A 21,837-nucleotide genomic window follows, 5' to 3' on the forward strand; every position below is an offset into this window, starting at 1 on the left:
TTTAATGTGTTTTATGTGTTTATTGTGTATAATGTGTTTAATGTGTTTGTGTTTAATGTGTTTATTGTGCTTAATGTGTTATTGTGTTTATTGTGTATAATGTGTTTATTGTGTTTAATGTGTTTATTGTGCTTAATGTGTTATTGTGTTTATTGTGTATAATGTGTTTATTGTGTTTAATGTGTTTATTGTGTTTAACGTGTTTGTTTTTAATGTGTTTGTGTTTAATGTGTTTTATGTGTTTATTGTGTTTAATGTGTTTATTGTGCTTAATGTGTATAATGTGTATAATGTGTTTATTGTGTTTATTGTGTTTAATTTGTTTATTGTGTTTAACGTGTTTGTGTTTAATGTGTTTGTGTTTAATGTGTTTGTGTTTAATGTGTTTAATGTGTTTAATGTGTTTGTGTTTATTGTGTTTGATGTGTTTGTGTTTAATGTGTTTGATGTGTTTGTGTTTAATGTGTTTATTGTGTCTATTGCGCTTAATGTGTATAATGTGTTCATTGTGTTTATTGTTTTTGTGTTTGATGTGCTTGTGTTTAATGTGTTTGTGTTTATTGTGTTTAATGTGTTTGTATTTATTGTGTTTATTGTGTTTGTGTTTATTGTGTTTATTGTGTTTGTGTTTATTGTGTTTATTGTGTTTATTGTGTTTAATGTGTTTATTGTGTATGATGTGTTTGTGTTTAATGTGTTTGTGTTTATTGTGTTTATTGTGTTTGTGTTTAATGTGCTTGTGTTTAATGTGTTTGTGTTTGATGTGTTTGTGTTTAATGTGTTTGTGTTTATTGTGTTTATTGTGTTTATTGTGTTTGATGTGTTTGTGTTTGATGTGTTTGTGTTTATTGTGTTTATTGTGTTTGTGTTTGGTGTGTTTGTGTTTAATGTGTTTGTGTTTAATGTGTTTGTGTTCATTGTGTTTATTGTGTTTGTGTTTGATGTGCTTGTGTTTAATGTGTTTGTGTTTATTGTGTTTAATGTGTTTGATGTGTTTGTGTTTAATGTGTTTGTGTTTATTTTGTTTATTGTGTTTATTGTGTTTATTGTGTTTGTGTTTATTGTGTTTATTGTGTTTAATGTGTTTGTGTTTATTGTGTATGATGTGTTTGTGTTTAATGTATTTGTGTTTATTGTGTTTATTGTGTTTGTGTTTAATGTGTTTGTGTTTATTGTGTTTATTGTGTTTAATGTGTTTGTGTTTATTGTGTATGATGTGTTTGTGTTTAATGTATTTGTGTTTATTGTGTTTATTGTGTTTGTGTTTAATGTGTTTAATGTGTTTGTGTTTATTGTGTTTGATGTGTTTGTGTTTAATGTGTTTGATGTGTTTGTGTTTAATGTGTTTATTGTGTCTATTGTGCTTAATGTGTATAATGTGTTCATTGTGTTTATTGTTTTTGTGTTTGATGTGCTTGTGTTGAATGTGTTTGTGTTTATTGTGTTTAAGGTGTTTGTGTTTATTGTGTTTAATGTGTTTATTGTGTATGATGTGTTTGTGTTTAATGTGTTTGTGTTTATTGTGTTTATTGTGTTTGTGTTTAATGTGCTTGTGTTTAATGTGTTTGTATTTATTGTGTTTATTGTGTTTGTGTTTATTGTGTTTATTGTGTTTGTGTTTATTGTGTTTATTGTGTTTATTGTGTTTAATGTGTTTATTGTGTATGATGTGTTTGTGTTTAATGTGTTTGTGTTTATTGTGTTTATTGTGTTTGTGTTTAATGTGCTTGTGTTTAATGTGTTTGTGTTTGATGTGTTTGTGTTTAATGTGTTTGTGTTTATTGTGTTTATTGTGTTTATTGTGTTTGATGTGTTTGTGTTTGATGTGTTTGTGTTTATTGTGTTTATTGTGTTTGTGTTTGGTGTGTTTGTGTTTAATGTGTTTGTGTTTAATGTGTTTGTGTTCATTGTGTTTATTGTGTTTGTGTTTGATGTGCTTGTGTTTAATGTGTTTGTGTTTATTGTGTTTAATGTGTTTGATGTGTTTGTGTTTAATGTGTTTGTGTTTATTTTGTTTATTGTGTTTATTGTGTTTATTGTGTTTGTGTTTATTGTGTTTATTGTGTTTAATGTGTTTGTGTTTATTGTGTATGATGTGTTTGTGTTTAATGTATTTGTGTTTATTGTGTTTATTGTGTTTGTGTTTAATGTGTTTGTGTTTATTGTGTTTATTGTGTTTAATGTGTTTGTGTTTATTGTGTATGATGTGTTTGTGTTTAATGTATTTGTGTTTATTGTGTTTATTGTGTTTGTGTTTAATGTGTTTAATGTGTTTGTGTTTATTGTGTTTGATGTGTTTGTGTTTAATGTGTTTGATGTGTTTGTGTTTAATGTGTTTATTGTGTCTATTGTGCTTAATGTGTATAATGTGTTCATTGTGTTTATTGTTTTTGTGTTTGATGTGCTTGTGTTGAATGTGTTTGTGTTTATTGTGTTTAAGGTGTTTGTGTTTATTGTGTTTAATGTGTTTATTGTGTATGATGTGTTTGTGTTTAATGTGTTTGTGTTTATTGTGTTTATTGTGTTTGTGTTTAATGTGCTTGTGTTTAATGTGTTTGTGTTTGATGTGTTTGTGTTTAATGTGTTTGTGTTTATTGTGTTTATTGTGTTTATTGTGTTTGATGTGTTTGTGTTTGATGTGTTTGTGTTTATTGTGTTTATTGTGTTTGTGTTTGATGTGTTTGTGTTTAATGTGTTTGTGTTTAATGTGTTTGTGTTCATTGTGTTTATTGTGTTTGATGTGCTTGTGTTTAATGTGTTTGTGTTTATTGTGTTTGATGTGTTTGTGTTTAATGTGTTTGTGTTTATTTTGTTTATTGTGTTTATTGTGTTTGTGTTTATTGTGTTTATTGTGTTTAATGTGTTTGTGTTTATTGTGTATGATGTGTTTGTGTTTAATGTATTTGTGTTTATTGTGTTTATTGTGTTTGTGTTTAATGTGTTTGTGTTTATTGTGTTTATTGTGTTTAATGTGTTTGTGTTTATTGTGTATGATGTGTTTGTGTTTAATGTATTTGTGTTTATTGTGTTTATTGTGTTTGTGTTTAATGTGCTTGTGTTTAATGTGTTTGTGTTTATTGTGTTTATTGTGTTTGTGTTTGATGTGTTTGTGTTTAATGTGCTTGTGTTTAATGTGTTTGTGTTTGATGTGTTTGTTTTTAATGTGTTTGTGTTTAATGTGTTTGTGTTTAATGTGTTTGTTTATTGTGTTTTTTGTGTTTGATGTGTTTGTGTTTAATCTGCTTGTGTTTAATGTGTTTGTGTTTGATGTGCTTGTGTTTAATGTGTTTAATGTGTTTAATGGAGAATGTGTGATACTTCATGAGGTTTGTGTGAACTGCCCTAATTGTGTGTGTTGTGTGTAACTGAACAGACGTGTAGTTGTGTACAGTTTTCATCTCCAACACAGCTAAAGCAGGAGTTTGTGGTTTCTCTCGGCTGTAAATTATAATAAACCTGGTTATCTCCTTGGACACACAGTGTGTTTGCGTGCTCCTCTACACCTCCGTGTGTGAAGGGTGATGCCAGGAACCAGGAAAACCCATCAGCATCCTGGTGTCCCCTCTCTTTACTGGCTTTATCTTGTGACGTTAGCGAGAGCAGGCCCGTCTCGTCGGGGACGAGAGCGTACAGAGGGGCGCACGCGACCAACATCCCACCCAAGTGTTCAAAAGGCAGGAGAGGAACATGTCCCGGCAGGAGAAGAACATGTCCTGGTGTGTCATCTAAATTAAACGGAATGTGTGCTTTCTGCTCTCGCTCTGGAGAAGGTCAGGATCAGGAAAATAAGTGATGAGCTTCCCAGGAACTGCTCACTGGTTTCCAGGAATTGCGTCTGTGTTCTTTATCAGTCAGCTGGGCGTGGCCATCGGTGCCTTCAGACTCGCATCTCTCTTACAACCTTAGTAGAAATAATATGATTAATGATACCAATATCTTACTTAGTCACTATCCACCTGAGCTTCCAACACTGGTGTCCAGCCCTCAGGTCTGTGTCTCCTTCTGCTCTCTCTGTCCCCGTGTGGTCTGTCTGGGATGCGTGTGGTGACTGGGGATGGTTCCTCTTCACCATGAAGACGGTCCTGTCCTCGTCTGATACAGACAGCTGTTCTCTGAGGACTCGTGACTGCAGTCACTCCATAGTTCAGGACTGGAGTTTCCTACAGTCTCCCTGAGTCTCCAATAACCAACTGGACTCCATATGAACTTCTCCACATCTCCTGTTACACCTAATCATTTATACACATTTTGTCACATTTCGAATTTATTTCCCTTATTATTTTATTCTGTAAAGCTCTTTATGACCATTTGTTAAAAATGCTATGGAAATAAAACTGTATATAACTAAATTAAATTCACTTTGTTGCTGTTCTGCCTTATTTATTTTGCATTATTACAAGACTAAGGTCGGTTTGTGAAGACATGTTTGCCTGTTTGGACCATAAAATAAGGAAAGCTTTGTTCCAATAATCACACATTACTTTGAGTCTAATGATGTTCTTGGTCCAGTCCTGGAGAGGATTAGGTGCTGGAATATACAATCACCACCTACAACTAGTGATATCACTGGATGGTTCCAATAAAGCAGAGTTTATTTGGACTTGGTGGTATTCCTCTGGTATTCCGTGATGTCTTCGCCTATTTTAGTAAATCTGGGTGAGATATAATCAGAGATATGATCATTTCAAGGAATGAAAGGAAGTCCCTTTCAGAGAATATATCATCTGCTGTTAATGAGGGGGATCGTTGGCAGAGATTGATTACCATCTTGTCATCTTGTCACTGAATTCCAGGATTAATTTATCTGTTGCTTAGTTTTAATGCCTTCTCCAGTGTTCCCATGATGCCTCAGCTGTTTCAGAACTCCAGTAGATTTTATCAGTCGGTGTGAGAAGTCTTCTGCTTGGACAGCTTGGTAACCTTTTACCAGTTTCCTTTATCATTTACATTCACACTAACATCGTTTTGCAGACGCCCTTAACCAGAGCAGTTTACATTTGTCTCATTATACATTGACGAGCCATAACATTAAAACCATTAACAATAATAAAGTTTGTTCCTGGCACACCCCTGGGCTCGATGGGGTTGTGATCTGTGGAGTTTGAAGGCGGGGTCGGTGTCCTTGGGCTCTTTGCCTGCTGGGCCCCGCATGCAGTGTTCTGGTGCCTTTCTGTCCTGATCAGCATTGAATATTTCACTGTTTTTTTGCTGCATTTGATTTCTGTGTGATCGGACTGGACGCGTTGGTCCCTTTGGGCGGGGGAGAGCCTCGGTGCCCGTGATCCTGTCACCAGTTTAATGGTGTACATTTGGTCTCTGTTGTTCACTTTACCTGTCAGTGGTCAAAATGGGGCCAAGAACCCAACAATGGCAGCTTAATGGTGCTGGGACCCTCTGATCAGGTTGTTTTAAATGTCTTGTGTTTGTTTTAAAGTGTTTATCGAAGGCCATTATTAAAGCTGGCCATTTTAAAAAGTGTCAAAATACTGTTTGTGATGATTCTCGGCCCCAAAGACGTCATCGGGACCTACAGCATTTTATTGAAACAATAATATAAATAAATAAAAAAATTGTCACAATAAAATAAAGTATCAGTTAAAAATTTGATAAATGTAATAATGTAAAAAAGTAAGAACTGTGTAAAGGATTTCCTGATCTGGAGCTTTGATGCTCCTCAAACATCTCATCTGCCCCACATCAGTGGCATCAATGGTATGAAAAAGATCTGTCTCTAATGTATAGTTAATATTAGTTTGGTATTAGAGTTAACTTCAGGCGTGATGTCAGGTTTGGACTTGAGTTAGCGTGTTGTAGCCATTCGAGTCTTGTGTTTGTGTTCGTATTATAATTATATACAATCATTTTTTATATTTTAAACTTTAGCTCATGGTGTAAAAAAGTCATCATTCTGTCAAATTCTCTCATCAGTATTTAACTCATGTCTTTTCCAGACTTTGTTTCAAAAGTAAATGACCCCATGTAGTGGTGGCTGATCTGAGGCGCCCCCTGCTGGTGCAGCGTCACTACACACTTCCACACAGTCACGGTCACAACCTGCAGCAGGGACATTAAACATGAGATAAAGCTACACATGTCGTTCCTGAGCTGCCAGTGATCCAGACTCCCTCTGCCCTCCGGACCTGTCTGACCCATCCTGGTGCCCCGCTTCTGGCTGAAGATCTCGTCACATGGATGCCCCGTGTGTCTCTCTGGGATGCGTCTGGTGTCTGGGAATGATTCTCTCTACCTAGAAAATGGTTCTGGCCTTGACTGGTGTTGGCAACTGTTTCTCTGGGGACTTGACAGTTCGATAGTTCATGACTGGAACTTCTTACAAGTCTACCTGGGTCTTCAATAACTACCTGGACTCCATATTAACATCAATTAACATCAGCTATTATAGCTGAACTGCCTCCCACCCTACACACTGTATAAATGCAGATCATTTACTGCTTTCTGTTTCACCCAGATGAGGATGGGTTCCCTGTTGAGTCTGGTTCCTCTCAAGGTTTCTTCCTATTACCATCTCAGGGAGTTTTTCCTTGCCACTGTCGCCCTCGGCTTGCTCACCAGGGACAAACTGACCATTTTAATTCATACAAATTCACATTTCATACAAACTTAAATAATTCTTTTGACTGTGTAAAGCTGCTTTGCGGCAATGAAAATTGCTAAAAGCGCTATAGAAATAAAATTGAATTGAATTGAATAGATAAAGGACGAAATCAAGCAGAATGTCCCAAATACACGTAAATAAGTCAATAAAGTTCTTAAAGCCTTAATTAAACAGTGTAAACACACACACACACTCACACATACATGTAGGTGAGAATCGCTTACAGGTGTTTAATACAAGGGTGTGTGTGTGTTTACTGTGTGAGCACGTGCTACAGGTTTAGTATAAATCTTTTAATAAACAGAATAAAAAGCAGTAAGACAAACCTGTTCACACACACACACACACACACACACACACACAGAGAGAGAGAGAGAGAGAGAGTTTCAGTGGGGTTGTTTGCTCAGTGTGTGTGTGTGTGTGTGTGTGTTTGCTTAGAGGCAGGTGTGTGACTGAGCGAGAGGAAAATGGTGAACAGCTGCTGCTCTCCTGCTCTGACAGATCTCATCTCCTCATTTCCCTGGAAAATAATAACGCTCATTTCCATCTCACCATGGCTGCGTTTCAAACCGCCTGTGTGTGTGTGTGTGTGTGTGTGTGTGTGTGTGTGTGTGTGTGTGTGTGTGTGTGTGTGTGTGTGTGTGTGTGTGCAGGCCTGACACACTGCAGTGTGATATCACTCGCTCCCCCAGAGAGAGGAAGTGCAGGAACACTTCCCAACACACACGTCACACTCTTACAGCTCAGTGCCATTAAAGTGTGACATCATTGATGCTAATTATCATAATAATTATAATCAGTGGTGACGTCATAGTGACAGTGTGAGAGGACTGTGTTATATAACTTCAGTCAATCAGTGCGGTGGTGATGCAGGAGTGTAAATGGTTTCAGTCTCTAAGTGAAGAAGAATCTGTTTACACACTCCTGATCTAATAATAATAATAATAATAATAATAATAATAATAATAATTCATAAATCAGATATTAAACAGTTTCCCTTAAGTTATAATAATCCTTTATTATTCACACTGAGACAATGTTTTCTATTACAGTTTTTTCTGATTGCTTAAACAGTAATAATGATTCCTGTAGCACAATTTCTAAAATTATTAATAGTTGTAGAAAAACTATTCACTGAGTTTGCAAAACTAAAAGCACAAACACTGCTTTGCACTCAGTTTGCAATTTTGTAACACACTTTGCAAAACTCTAGGCACAATTCACTGCACAACACTCTTTTTGCAGAACTTTAAACACAACTCACTGCTTACACTCAATTACCAAAATTATACACATGTATGGCTATCATTAACACTATTTTGCCAACTGTCTGGCACACTTTCACATGTGAAAACTGTTTTAGATAATTAGTTCACTTTGCAATCAGCCTAAGCACTATAAATAAGCCACAGGTAAGCTGTCTATGTGGAGTACAATGGAAGGAGCAGTAAGAGTGAGAAGAGTGAGAATCAGAGGAGGCCGAGGGAGAGGACGTGGAGGTGAAGAAGCGAGAGGGTTAGAGGAAGTTAGAGGAAGAGGACAAGGAGGAGCAAGAAGAGGACGAGGAGGGGAAAGAGGAAGGGTAAGAAGAGTAAGAAATAGAATAACCGATGACATCAGAGCTACAATAGTGGACCATGTCATCAACCATGGGATGACCCGGAGGGAAGCTGGCCAACGGGTTCAGCCTAATTTACAGTTTTTACCAATTGCTTACAGTTTTTTCTGATTGCTTAAACAGTAATAATGATTCCTGTAGCACAATTTCTAAAATTATTAATAGTTGTAGAAAAACTATTCACTGAGTTTGCAAAATTAAAAGCACAAACACTGCTTTGCACACAGTTTGCACTTTTATAACACACAATTTGCAAATGTATAAATACAATCTAATCCACAGCACTCCTTTTGCAGAACTGTAAACACAACTCAGTACTTTACACACAATTTCCAAATTATCAGAACACTCCTAGTAAAACTATACACATTTATGGACATTTTTTACACTTTTTGTGTAACTGTTTGACCACACTGCACATGTGAAAACAGTTTTATATAATTAGTTCACTTTGCAATCAGCTTGAGCACTATAAATAAGCCACAGGTAAGCTTTCAATGTGGAGAACAATGGAGGGCAGACTGAGAAGAGTGAGAATTAGAGGAGGGCGAGGAAGAGGAAGAGGACGAGGACGTGAAGGAGCAGGTGGAAGAGGAGGAGGACAAAGACTAGGAGGTGAATTTAGAGGAAGAGGACAAGGAGGTGAAGAGGAAGGAGGAAGGATAAGAAGAATCAGAATTCCTGATGACATCAGAGCAACAATAGTAGACCATGTAATCAACCATGGAATGACCCTAAGGGAAGCTGGCCAACGGGTTCAGCCTAACCTCAGCCGCTACACTGTAGCAAGTATCATAAGGACATTTCGAAATGAGAATCGGTTAGTACAGTTACTTCATACTACAGTAAGTTTTCTAGTAGCACCATACCCTAATGAAAAACAATACAGTACTTGACATGTAAAAACTGAATTTGTTACTTTACAGAGTTGCTAGAAATCCAGCATCTGGGGGCAGACAAAGAATGTTCACTGAAGAACAAGAGACTCATATAGTCAATATGGTGTTGGCCAATAATTCCATTAGGCTGCGAGAAATACAGCAGCGCATAATAGAGGATACCATCACATTCCAAAACATAAACTACGTGAGCATCTCTGCATTATCTCGTGTACTGGCACGAAATAGAATAAGAATGAAACAAATTTACAGAGTCCCTTTTGAAAGAAACAGTGAGCGCATAAAACAACTGCGATATGAATATGTTCAGGTAAGCTATAATATCATTGGTACTGAATGTGGAAGTCCATCCTGTAGTGCTGTGTATGAACCTGCTGTGCTGCATTTGTTTTGTCTTTTCCAGAGAGTGATGGAGCTAGAGGCAGATGCCATGGGTCATGAACTGATTTATGTAGATGAGGCAGGTTTTAACCTAACTAAAACAAGGAGACGTGGCAGGAACCTTATTGGACAACGTGCTATAATCAATGTGCCAGGACAGCGTGGTGGTAATATAACTATGTGTGCAGCTATGAGTCAAAATGGTGTTGTGCACCATCATGCAATCCTGGGCCCATATAACACTGCACACATTATTACATTCCTGGATACCCTATATCATACACTCACTAATGTTCAGAGAGCAGAGCAGATGAGATATGTTATCATATGGGACAATGTTAGCTTCCATAGGGCTGCTTTGGTCCGCAACTGGTTCACAGATCACCAACTCTTTACTGTACTAAACCTCCCCCCATATTCTCCATTCCTGAATCCAATCGAAGAATTCTTCTCTGCCTGGCGCTGGAAGGTCTATGACCGTCATCCCCATCAGCGCATGGCTCTTTTACAGGCAATGGAAGAGGCATGTGAGGATATTGACCAGGCATCATGTCAGGCCTGGATACGGCACTCAAGAAGATATTTTCCACGGTGCCTTGGACAAGAAGACATTGCTTGTGATGTCGATGAAATTCTGTGGCCGGACCCAGAAAGACGACATGATTGATATTTTTTCTCTCTCTCTCTTTCAGTGAAATTGTATGTTTTTTTGTGCTTCGTTTTGATATGTATGAATAAACATTCATACTTACAGTAAGTAAAATTTGAATCCTTGTGTGTTTGTATGACAAAATTATGTCAAAAGTATTACTTCAAATTCACCTACCTTGTGCACAGAGAAAGCAAAAGCCAGATGTGTTTTTTATTTATACCATCAGTGTGTAGTTGGCACTTTGTGTGCTTATAAATATGATGGTTAGTGTTAACTGTTTGGTACAAAAATACCATTTTTACAAAGGTTTGTAGAGTTAAACAAGATGTATACTCTTTTGCAAGAGAACTAAAATGTTTTGATAATTGGGTGAAAGGTTTTCTTATTTGTGTGTAGAGTTTTGCAAAAATAGCCAATAGTTACAAAAAATGTGCTTAAGCAATCAGAAAAAACTGTAAAACACATCATTACAGTCCATCAGACTCGAACTGATCCCCATCAGGAGCGACGTTTCTAATCTTTCTGTTTTCCTCAGATTCAGTTATAAATTATTCACATATAATCTAAAAATTATATTAAATAAAACGTGAAAATAATGCAAACATTTAAAAATAATACAATAAACAAAACAATTACGCAGAAAATTATTTTAATGGAATTAACCCTATACATATAGACTAAATATACTTTAATAAACAAAACAAAAAAATGTTCTAACAATTTAATAATCATAAGCATTAAGATGTTAATAAATGCAACAAATAAGCCTAAGGAAATAAAAAACTAAATAAAATTAAGTTTTAAACATTTATGTGATTATTATTTTTACTATTTAAAATAATGGAACTTTACGAAACAAAATATTAATTATTACCAAATAATTAATGAAAAACTATAATTTTATTAATAAATATATAAAAAAAAAACTGCTATATGTAAGATAAATATAAAAAAAATTATAGAAACAGTAAATAAAAAAATATATAAAGTGGGGGCGGGGCAGGGGGGCGGGGCAAATGTGTATCTGAAATTAGAGAAGTGTGTTTCAGACAAAAGATTTAATAAAAGGTGAAATTATTTGATTTGTAAATGAGTTCATTTGTATATCAGGAAGAACAATTTATCTATAACACAGCATTCAACTCTACAGTCAGTCACACACACACACACACACACACACACACACACATTGGGGAGTGTGTTGGTCAGTTGGAGGTGTGTGTGTGTGTGTTGGTCAGTTGGAGGTTTGTGTGTGTGTGTGTGTGTGTGTGTGTGTGAGAGTGTGTGAGTGTGTGTGTGTCTGGGTGTGTAAGTAAGTGTGTATGTGTGTGTTGGTCAGGTGGAGGTGTGTGTGTGTGTAGGTGTGTGTGTGAGAGTGTGTGTGTGTGTGTGTGTGTGTGTGTGTGTGTGTGTGTGTGTGTGTGTGTGTGTGTGAGTGTGTGTGTGTGAGCTCTGACATTAGTGTATAATAAACAAACAGTGAGTGCTACGTGTCGCCATGGAAACTAATCCAGTAACACGTTCAGGTAGCTTCTGCTAACATCTGCTTCTGTGACCTTTATACACCTGTGTGTGTGTGTGTGTGTGTGTGTGTGTGTGTGTGTGTGTGTGTGTGTGTCCGTCCATTAAGGGCTTTAGTGAAAGGACAGCTGACTCTTGCTCATTTTCAGCTGTCCTTTCAATAAAGCCTCTTAACACACACACACACACACACACACACACACACACACACATTTCATTACAGGTGTTTCCATCCAGCAATAAGTGCCAGTGCTTTTTTTTTAACAGAAATCTTAAATAAAAAGTAAAATAAAGTTATAGGATGTCATGCTGGAGTTTATTAGAATATTATACAAAATAAAGATAAAATAAATACACAAGATATTTAAATTATTATTATACAATGTTTAAATGCCTTTATAAAAAACACTTCATTCTCCATTTTGTTATTATTATTATTATTATTATTATTATTATAAATAGGATTTAAAACACTGGATACATAATGTGAAGAAATGAAGTTCAATAAAAAAGTTGACAAAATATTGGAAAAGTTGAAGCTGAATTTCAAATAACAATAATATATCTACATCGATCATTTATACACAAGATTATAAACAGCTAAAAACTAAAGTCTGAACTACTTTAAACAAAAACAATGAACACAATGTTAGAACTAAATCTACAAATTAACACAACATTTATTATTTGTTTTAAATCATTTTATAAGTGAGGAAAGTCAGGAAAACTTTAAAATTAAATTAAATTAAATTAAATTAAATTAAACTCACAGTTGCTAAATCTAGGAAAACAGGAAAGAAAGAAAGAAAGAAAGAAAGAAAGAGGGCTGTGTGCTCTGAACAATAGGTGATGTCATTATGCAAATGAGGAGTGTGGGGGGGGGGCGGGGCGGGGGCGGGGCTGTGAGCAGGATTTGGGCTGTTGCATCTCTCACTGAGCTAAAGTCAATATGTACAGGAACATAGCCACAGGGTCCAACTGTACACACACACACACACACACACACACAGAGTGCGTACAGTTAACAGTGTAGATCTGTGTGTGTGTGTGTGTGTGTGTGTGTGTGCGGGAGAGAGAGAGCACACACCTTTACACTGCTGCGGTTATTAACCGTCACCTGATTATTTACTTCCGCCATCATTCAGTCAGAAAGTACAACGACACACACACACACACACACACACACACACACTGTATTAAATTAAAATGTAATTAAAATGATTTACCATAGAATTAAAACGCAAGTCACACCAGATATTAAAAAAACATATATATTTATTATATACAACTTTAAAAAAAAGAAACTTCACCTTCTGATGTCCAAATATACAGTATATATAATTAGAACAATACAATAATATATAATAAGATAATGAAATTCTTTGAAGTCACTTCAAGTCCTCTTTCTGTTCATTATATTAATTTAAATGAAGAAGTGAATAGAATTAGTTGGTGTTTATACAAGCTGTGTGAAATAAGGAGAAAGTTTAGTTCAAGTTTATTTTATGTCAGCGTTCCATGACGTGATGTCACGTAGATACATATATAATATATCATTTTATTATTATTATATCTGGTGTGTCTTGTGTTTTAATTCCACTGTAAATCAGTTTCTTTACATTTTAAATTGTGTGTTTAGAATTTTCAAACTATATGTTGTTCAATAAAATTGTATAATTGAATAAATATGTTTTATAGACTTTACTACAGATGTTCAAGTGTGACAGATTCACTGGACTGAAATAAACTTATTTTAAATGTGTAATTTAGCATTATTATTATTATTATTATTATTATTATTATTATTATTGCATTGAGTAAATGTACAGAGAAAGAGAACTTGGGTTTGTAGGTTATTACAGTAAAGGCAGCGAGTCGGTTGGGAATTTTGCATGTGTGTTGTTAAAGTTTTGCATATCTAATAACAGCCTTTATCTCTTTATTATTATTATTATTATTATTATTATTATTATTATTATATAACTGACATTTGATTTTCATGCCACCTTTAAACGAGAGGGTCAGTTGACGTGAAGTAAAGGTTTTCACAAACACTCACACATACATGGGCACACACACACACACACACAGAGTGTGTGTAAAAGATTATAATAAGAGGAAGTGGTGAGCCATGTGAGGATGAGTCAGGCTGTGTGTCCGCAGCACACCTGTACCTGCGTAACGCGAGCCGAACGAACAAAACTCCAGCTGCAGGTATTGTGCGTGTGGCTCAGCGTTAAGCCGATACAGAGAGAGAGAGAGAGAAGAGATGGTACGGTACGGTACGGTACGGTACGGGTTCTTGTTCAGCCAAGCACCTAGAGACAAGATACACAATCACTTAAATTAAACAAACTCCACAACAGGTCTTTAACAAAATAGCTAAAGTGGATAAAGGGTAGTAAAGTTGTACATTATGTAATATTTAATAACTTACAGAGTGCCGAAACGGAAAAAAGTGGAACAAAAGTGCTAGAAATCACAATAAAATCAACAAAAGACCTTTAAAAAGTAGAACTAAAATAAATGAAGTGACCAAAGGTTGGTCAAGGGGATCTACAAAAAAGTAAAACGCTTCTAAAGGAAGCATGAAAGAAGGCAAAACAGACATAAGGCTCAGAAAGGTTAAACAAGGGATGCCAAAAATGCACAAAGGGAACCTAAAAGAGAAAATACTATGCTAAAAGTGGAAGAATGGCACTTAAAAGTGAACAACACTGACACATGGTGTAGAAAACGATACTAAAACGTAATTTACTTCTAAATGTACCTTACATTCACTTCTTTTTAGGTACTTTTAAATGATTTAGACAATGTAATATAGAGGATATGTTATTACTTTAAAGGTTAAAAAAGACAGAAAGTGTTCGAGGACCTAAAAGTGAGCAAAAAGTGATACAGGACAAAAATGTTTTTTTTAAAAATCCTCCATGAGGCAAATGTACATTTCAGGGCAAAGAAGAATAAGAAGATGCTGAAAGATGGATGAAGTGATGAAGAGCTGTATGAGATGAAGGTCTGGTACTCAACAGGAACAAAGGGTACTTTTAAACCCAGCAGAAACGACGTAACGTAAATAAAATGTAAAATTACTGAATAAAAGTAGAACAAAGCAAAGAACAGAAGTTTAAAATGGAGAAAATACAGATTTTTAAGGACTATAAATGTTTGTTTTTTTTTAAATAAGATGCAGAAACTTGGACTTGAAGAGATTAGGAAGTGTAAATAAATGTAAAACAAGTAGAGAAGTAAATAAAGCAAGTACATGAGAAATGCTCTAAAGTGGACAGGATTCAGTAAAAGTGAACACTACAGGCAGAATAGACGAGTGTATAATACACTTGTGTGTGTGTGTGTGTGTGTGTGTGTGTGTGTGTGTGTGTGTGTGTGTGTGTGTGTGTGTTGGACGTACCTCCCCACGGGAACAGGACTGCAGAGTGTGTGTGAGTGTGTCTTCATGTCGTTTGCATCGTGTCTAAATGGAGGACAGCGCGCAGGACACACCTGGATTCCTTCTCATCCAATAGCAATGCCCAGTCCGACAAGTGGGTGGAGCCAATGTCAATCTGCATGACTGTGTTTAAACAGTGTGAAAAAAGCAGATTTCTTTTTTATCACAGACGTGATGATCAGGTGTTAATAGCAGGTGAAGTGGTGCAGGTTGTGTGTTTCCAGAGAAACAGGACGTTAGGACTTCATGGCACTTGGTTTGTACAGCTGATGGAGGACGTCTTTCTTATATGTCCTGCTTCTCTGGAAGCTTCAGCTTCTTCTGAAGAGGCACAAAGAGTTACACATACCACAGACATCACAGTGAAACGTCCCAAAATCTACAAATAATCACTTATGAGTGACAGATAAGTGCAAAGTATACATAAAAGTGGACAAAAATGTAACTAAACATGGACAATGCATTCATAAAAACATAACATTTATACTTAAAATTGGAAAAATGTCACTAACATTCAAAATTAGTAATAAGAATTAGTTAAAAATTAAACTAAATATGGACAAAATGGACCTGGAGAAAACTTTAGGTAGAAATAGACATGGGAATAGACTGCTTTAAGTTATCTACCAGCGGACAAAAATATAATAAAATAGATAAATTATACCTAAACTTGGACAATATTTCAACAAAAATATAAATAAAAACCTCAAAGTGGACATGTGTAGTAAAAACCTTTATTAAACATAGACACATTACACCCAAAAGTGGACAAAATTTTTTACTGGAAGGGACAAAGTATACATATAGTGAAATAAAGATAACTAAAAATAGACAGAGTTTAACTAAAGGTGTAGCTAAAAAGGAAAAATTATATGAAGAAGTGAACGAAAATCTAAGTAAAATCTAACAAAAATAGACAAAATGTACCCAAATGTGAACAACAATGTACACAAAGAGATAAAGCAAATATACAGTGTTCCTAAACCCGTATGGAGGAGTGGAGGTTCAGGTGGTTGCTGTTCTGTGTTGCTGTCGGAGGGTTGGGGGATCGAGCCCCGCCACTGCAGCGTTGAGTAAAGACCTTAACCCTGATCACTCGCCTGCTGTCCCAAAGCCCTGATCAGGAAGGAGGGTTGGGCGTGGCCTAGCAACACATCATAAATGTTTCATGGTGGTGCGATGGCTTAGTGGTTAGCACTGTGCCCTCCAAGGTCGAGGGTTCGATTCTCACTATGCATGTTCTCCCCGAGCTTGCTGGGCTTCCTCCAGGTACTCCGGTTTCCTCCCACAGTGAAATAAAGCATCCTGTAGCTGCTACAGCTAAACAGGCAGGAAAACACACATCACGTCTCACACGTTACACGTGTCAAGGACACAGTGAGGAGTTCCAGGATTTTATCTTTATTATTGTAGACTTCAGTATGATACATTAATAATCAAAGTATAAGAGAAAAGTTTTATATTTGAAACACAACACACTCCAGTGACAAAACCGATATAAGTTGTGTAACTGAAGTTTCTTTATTAATAGATTTATTGCAGAGTAATTGAACTTATACTCTGTAACATCGCCTCTTACTCGCTGTGCGTTCGAGCGTTGTGTCGTAAATTACAGTAATTATCTCCACTTTCTCTTCCTTTCGGCTCATTACTCAGAAGTCTCAAACACTTTACAAGCTTCAGCTTTGTGTCCACAAACAAAAGGAAACAAAAAAAGAACATCTTGCTGTTAAATTAAAAGTAACAAACCAGTGTGTACGCTACATAGCAAATTAGTGCCGTCATGCTAGACAGGTAGTAACTCTGCTATTTAGATCATACATGTTTGATTTTAGCTAATCAGAAAGCTAGCTATTTAGTGGTCAGCTAGTTAAGTAAGCTTAGCCACCCAGCAACCAGCAATGTGACGAATAAGATAGCTTATTATGCTAGCTACATAGCAGGTTAGCTAGTATTAAGGCTCAAGATCAACAGTGCTAATTAACAAGCTTTATATTGATCCTGTTTACTTGTTTAAATTATTGGACAAATAGCAAAAGCAGATATTTGTTGTACTCTAGAAGGCTAGTCGTCTCGCAGCTTAAACAGCAAACATATTAGCCTGCTGTCAAGGAGGAGAAAAAAAGAAACTAAAATGAATAGATCATCTACTTCTTAACTAGCCTCTATCAGTGCACACTGGCTAGCATGACGGACACGCAGCGATATTATGATAGCAATACTGCGAGTTAAGCCTTTATTTGTCACATATACATTACAGCAGTAAAATTCTTTCTGTGAGAAAGAATGTGTGTGTGTGTGTGTGAGAAAGAGAGAGAGAGATTTGTGTAAAATGTTTGATCATGCGTCATCTCTCCTTCAGATTATATTAGACGTAATATAAATTTGGGAAATCATTCATTAGCACATTAGCCTAGCATTGTGCACCCGAGCGCTGATTAATTCTGCTAATCAATCCCTAAACACTAGACACAATAGTGACCTGAAGCACTGGAGGTGGTGTTCACTCCTGAGGGTATAGGGGAAGTGGAGCAGGTGCGTTAGGGACAGCAGGGCGATGAAGAATAAAGAACAGCATTAGGAATGTGAAGAGGATTTTATTGAGGCTCAGGATTCATATCAGAATCTCAAAAATCAAAATGAAGGATTAAATTAAGTATTTGTTCTGATCCGGTTATCAGGATGACGCCAGTCGGCTGAGATACGCCTCCCATCCAGCCTTCCGGTACTTCTCCGCTTCCTGCCGCCTGTCCGACGCCGACAGGATTCCCCGTCCAACAATGATGACATCAGAGCCTTTAGAGCGAATGACCTCGTCCGGGGTGGTGTACTGCTGCCCGAGGTCGTCGCCTAAGAAACGGGGAGAAGCAACGCACCACAGAAGAAAATAAATAGTTCAGCAAAATAAAAGCTCAGAGGTCACTCTTCATATTTTAATATGCTTTATTTTCATCATAAACTTTTAAACACTGTTAGAGAAACGTCACATGACCAAGTGGGAAAAGCTAAGTGCTAACTAACTAGCTTGATGCTAATTATTGATGCTAATTAAACACCTCCGTCATAATACAGCAGATTTTCTAAGTTTGCCCACTTACAAAGAAATGAAGGGTCTATAATTTTTATAATATGTTTATGGTGAAGGATTGAGACAGAATATCAACCAAAAAGCACATGATACAAATGTTATGAATTAAGCAACATTTCAATGAGGGAAATAAGTATTTGATCCCCAAGCAAAACACTACCAAGTACTGTTGTACCAAAGTCGAGAAACCCTTGCTGGAGAGCACTGTGGGAAGACGTTTCTTGTAGGTGTTTACCAGATTTACACACATCTCGGGATGCATTTTGATCCACTATTCTTTACAGATTTTCTCTAAATGTTTAAGGTTTCTTGCCTGTTGCTTGGCAACTTGAAGTTACAGCTCTCTGTGAATTTTCTATTGGATTAAGGTCTAAAGACTGGCTCGACCACTCCATGACCTTAATGTGCTCATTCTTCAGCCACTCCTTAGTTGCCTTGGCAGTATATTTGGGGGTCATGTTCATGCTGGAAGACCCATCCACAACCCATCTTCAGGAGGTTCTCATCCAAAGTTTTACAACACATGACCTCATCCATCGGCCCCTCAGTGCAGCAAAGTCAATCTGTACCTTTAGCAGAGAAACAGACCCAAAGCATAATGTTTCCACCTCCGTGCTTGACTGTAGGGTCTGTGGTGTTCTTAGTGTCACAGTCAGCATTTTTCTTCCTCCGGAAACAGCAAGTCGAGTTGTTGACAAAGAGCTCAATTTTGGTTTCATCTGACCACAGCAGTTTATTCCAATCTCTCTCAGAACCTCAGACGGGTCTGTACATGTGTCTTCTCCAGAAGGGGAAGCCTTGCTGTGCTGAAGGATTTCAATCCATGCAGGCGTATTGTGTTACCAATGGTTTGTTTGGTGACTGCGGTCCCAACTGCCTTGAGATCATCTACAAGCTCCTCCCGTGTAGTCCTGGGCTGATCCCTCATTGTTCTCATGATTATTCTTACTCTATGAGGTGAAATCTTGCATATAGGCCCATAAATGGTTACTGTGTATTTCTTCCATTAGTAAATAATCGCTCCAGCAGTTGTCTCCTTCTCACCAAGCTTCTAGCTGATGGTCTTGTAGCCCATTCCAGCCTTGTGCAGGTCTAATATCTTGTTCCTGACCTGCTCTAACAGCTCTTTGGTCTTGCCGATGGTGGTGAGGTTTGAATGTAAGATAGAGATTTTGTGGACAGGTGGCTTTTATACACACACCACATTGTTGTTAGGAGCTCCTTCTTAAATTAATGTGTACCACAAGAGCACATAACCAGTCTGTGAGAGGCAGAATTATTGTTGGTCGGTAGGGGAGCAAATACTTATTTCCCTCATTGAAATGTTGCTTAATTCATAACATTTGTATCATGTGATTTTTCTGCATTTTTGGTTGATATTCTGTCTTAATCCTTCACCATAAACCTGTGATAAACATTATAGACCCTTCAGTTCTTTGTAAGTGAGCAAACTTAGAAAATCTGTAGGGGATCAAATACTTATTTTCCCCACTGTGTGTGTGTATATAATTTTATATAAAATATTCTGTAATTCATAAAACAAGCTATTATTGTGTCATAATTACTGAATATTAATTAGAATATTTTTTATTTAAAAAAATAAATAACTGACAATAAATAACTATTTAACATTAAAATACAATATGGTTAAATGAAAAAAATTCAAAAAGCAAATAAGCTAAAAATACACAAAATAAGTAAACAAATTATGCATAAACATTCATGTGGTTAAGAAGAGATTTATATTAAATTTTATTTTATTTGCTCGACTGAAATGAACAAATCTTAGGAATGCAGCGCCACCTGGAGGTCAGAGCGGAAACTACATCAGTACTGTGTGTGTGTGTGTGTGTGTGTGTGTACCTCCACTCTGTAACTGCACTCCTGGGGTCATGTGCACATGCTCAGGCTTAGCGCTGACCTTTGACCCGCTGATGAATCCGAACACAAAGTCTGGGTGATCATCCGCCATCTTTACCTGCGCGCGCGCGCGCACACACACACACACACACACACACACACAATTCAACACTGACAGGCTGTAATTTAGAACATTCCTGGTTAAATGTGTGTGTGTGTGTGTGTGTGTGTGTGTGTGTTACACACCGTGGTGTGTGTGTACTGCTCGTTCGTCAGCGCTCCCTGTGAGCTCATTTGGGCGATGAGTAAACAGCCGTGACCGAGACTCCGCCCCACAGCCTTCAGCCCAGCGACCACGCCCGGGCCGGGCACAGTGTGAGCGTTAATGATGTGAGACCACGAGGAGATACGGTACACACCACCTGAAACACACACACACACACACACACACACACACACACAATAAACAGATTGCTTTTTCATTTTTCCATTTCCACTGCCTTCCCTTCTTAACCTTCTCTCACACACACACACACACACACACACACACATACACACATACACACACACACACCTTCGTACTGGTGTCTGACGGTGTTTCCGATGTCAGCGAACTTTCTGTCCTCGAAGATGAGGAAGTTGTGTTTGTGGCTCAGCTCCTTCAGCTTGTCCATGGCGTCGCTGCTGAAGTCCTGCAGGACGTCCACGTGCGTCTTCACCACGCAGACGAGCGGTCCGAGCGTCTCCGCCAGCTCCAGCAGCTCACGCGTGTGTGTGACGTCCGCCGAGACACACAGATTGGTGCGTTTCTCCTCCATCAGTGTGAGCAGACGCTTGGCGACGGGGTGTGTGGAGGGGAGCGCGGCCCGGGCGCCGTAACTCATCTCTCCACTCCCGTTCTTCTTCTTCTTCTTCTCCTCCTCCACTTCCTCCTCCTGCGCCGGCCTGAACGTCTGGTTCTCCCGGATGAACTTCTGCACGCTGTCGAAGGTCTGCCGGTCGATCCGGTCCGATCGTAGGAGGACGTCCAGGAGCCGAGAGACGGAGACGACGGGGTGGAGCGCGATGCCCTCGCCGGAGAGTCGCCCCGCACCGCCCTGCTCACGGTCCAACAGCACCACCGCGTCCGTGACCTTTAACCCCTGAGCCCGGAGCTCCTGCGCCGTCTCCATGACGCTGCTGCCGCTCGTCACTACGTCCTCCACGATCAGGCAGACCTCGCCCGGACGCACCGCGCCCTCGATCAGACGCTTCGTCCCTGAAACACAAACACTGGTCAAGGGGCGGGGCAGGGGCGGGGCGAGTCAGGGGACAGGTGTGTGTGTGTAGGTGTGTAAGTGTGTGTGTGTTACCGTAGTCCTTGGCCTCTTTGCGGCGGATGAGCATGGGGTAGTGCTGAGTGCAGCAGATGATGGTGGCTAAAGGCAGAGCCGTGTACGGGACGCCACACACAGTGTCAAACACCACGCCCGCGTCCTGGACACACTGATGGAGCAGAGCCGACACCTAACACACACACACACACACACACACACACCAGGTCAGAACATCACACACCTGTACAGATCATCACCAGACTCTCACTGAGGGGTGTGTGTGTGTGTGTGTGTGTGTGAGAGAGAGAGGAGGTCAGTCTCTCAGTGAACACGTGACCATTTAATCAATCAATCAATCAGTTCACAGATTAATCACTTACTCACACACACACACACACACACACACACTCTCTCTGTCTATAACTCAAAGGACAA

General features: G+C 38.0%; 2 protein-coding genes across 3 annotated transcripts in view; one reads left to right on the forward strand and one right to left on the reverse strand.

Annotated features, from left to right (window-relative positions):
* The first annotated feature begins 8,340 nt into the window (after positions 1-8,340).
* Positions 8,341-10,600, forward strand: LOC128524441 (uncharacterized). Of its 2 annotated transcripts, XM_053497015.1 has the most exons (3): positions 8,341-9,054; positions 9,161-9,443; positions 9,537-10,600. In XM_053497015.1, exons 1-3 carry the CDS (start codon positions 8,732-8,734, stop codon positions 10,179-10,181), a joined length of 1,251 nt encoding a protein of 416 aa, XP_053352990.1. In that variant the 5' UTR covers positions 8,341-8,731; the 3' UTR covers positions 10,182-10,600. The 2 variants fall into 2 exon arrangements, with proteins under 2 accessions (XP_053352990.1, XP_053352989.1); XM_053497014.1 differs by having other exon boundaries at positions 9,161-10,600.
* Positions 10,601-17,715: 7,115 nt separating this feature from the next.
* umps (uridine monophosphate synthetase) overlaps positions 17,716-21,837 on the reverse strand; it is a 4,582-nt gene continuing 460 nt past the window's right edge. The window contains exons 2-6 of the mRNA XM_053495881.1: positions 21,439-21,592; positions 20,661-21,344; positions 20,333-20,508; positions 20,090-20,204; positions 17,716-17,988 (exon numbers count right to left, since the gene is read on the reverse strand). Of these exons, the coding sequence (XP_053351856.1) occupies positions 17,816-17,988; positions 20,090-20,204; positions 20,333-20,508; positions 20,661-21,344; positions 21,439-21,592 (1,302 nt within the window). The 3' untranslated portion in view covers positions 17,716-17,815. The remainder of the gene's footprint in view (positions 17,989-20,089; positions 20,205-20,332; positions 20,509-20,660; positions 21,345-21,438; positions 21,593-21,837) is intronic.

The sequence above is a fragment of the Clarias gariepinus genome, chromosome 5, assembly GCF_024256425.1.
Source record: "Clarias gariepinus isolate MV-2021 ecotype Netherlands chromosome 5, CGAR_prim_01v2, whole genome shotgun sequence".
Taxonomy (NCBI): domain Eukaryota; kingdom Metazoa; phylum Chordata; class Actinopteri; order Siluriformes; family Clariidae; genus Clarias; species Clarias gariepinus.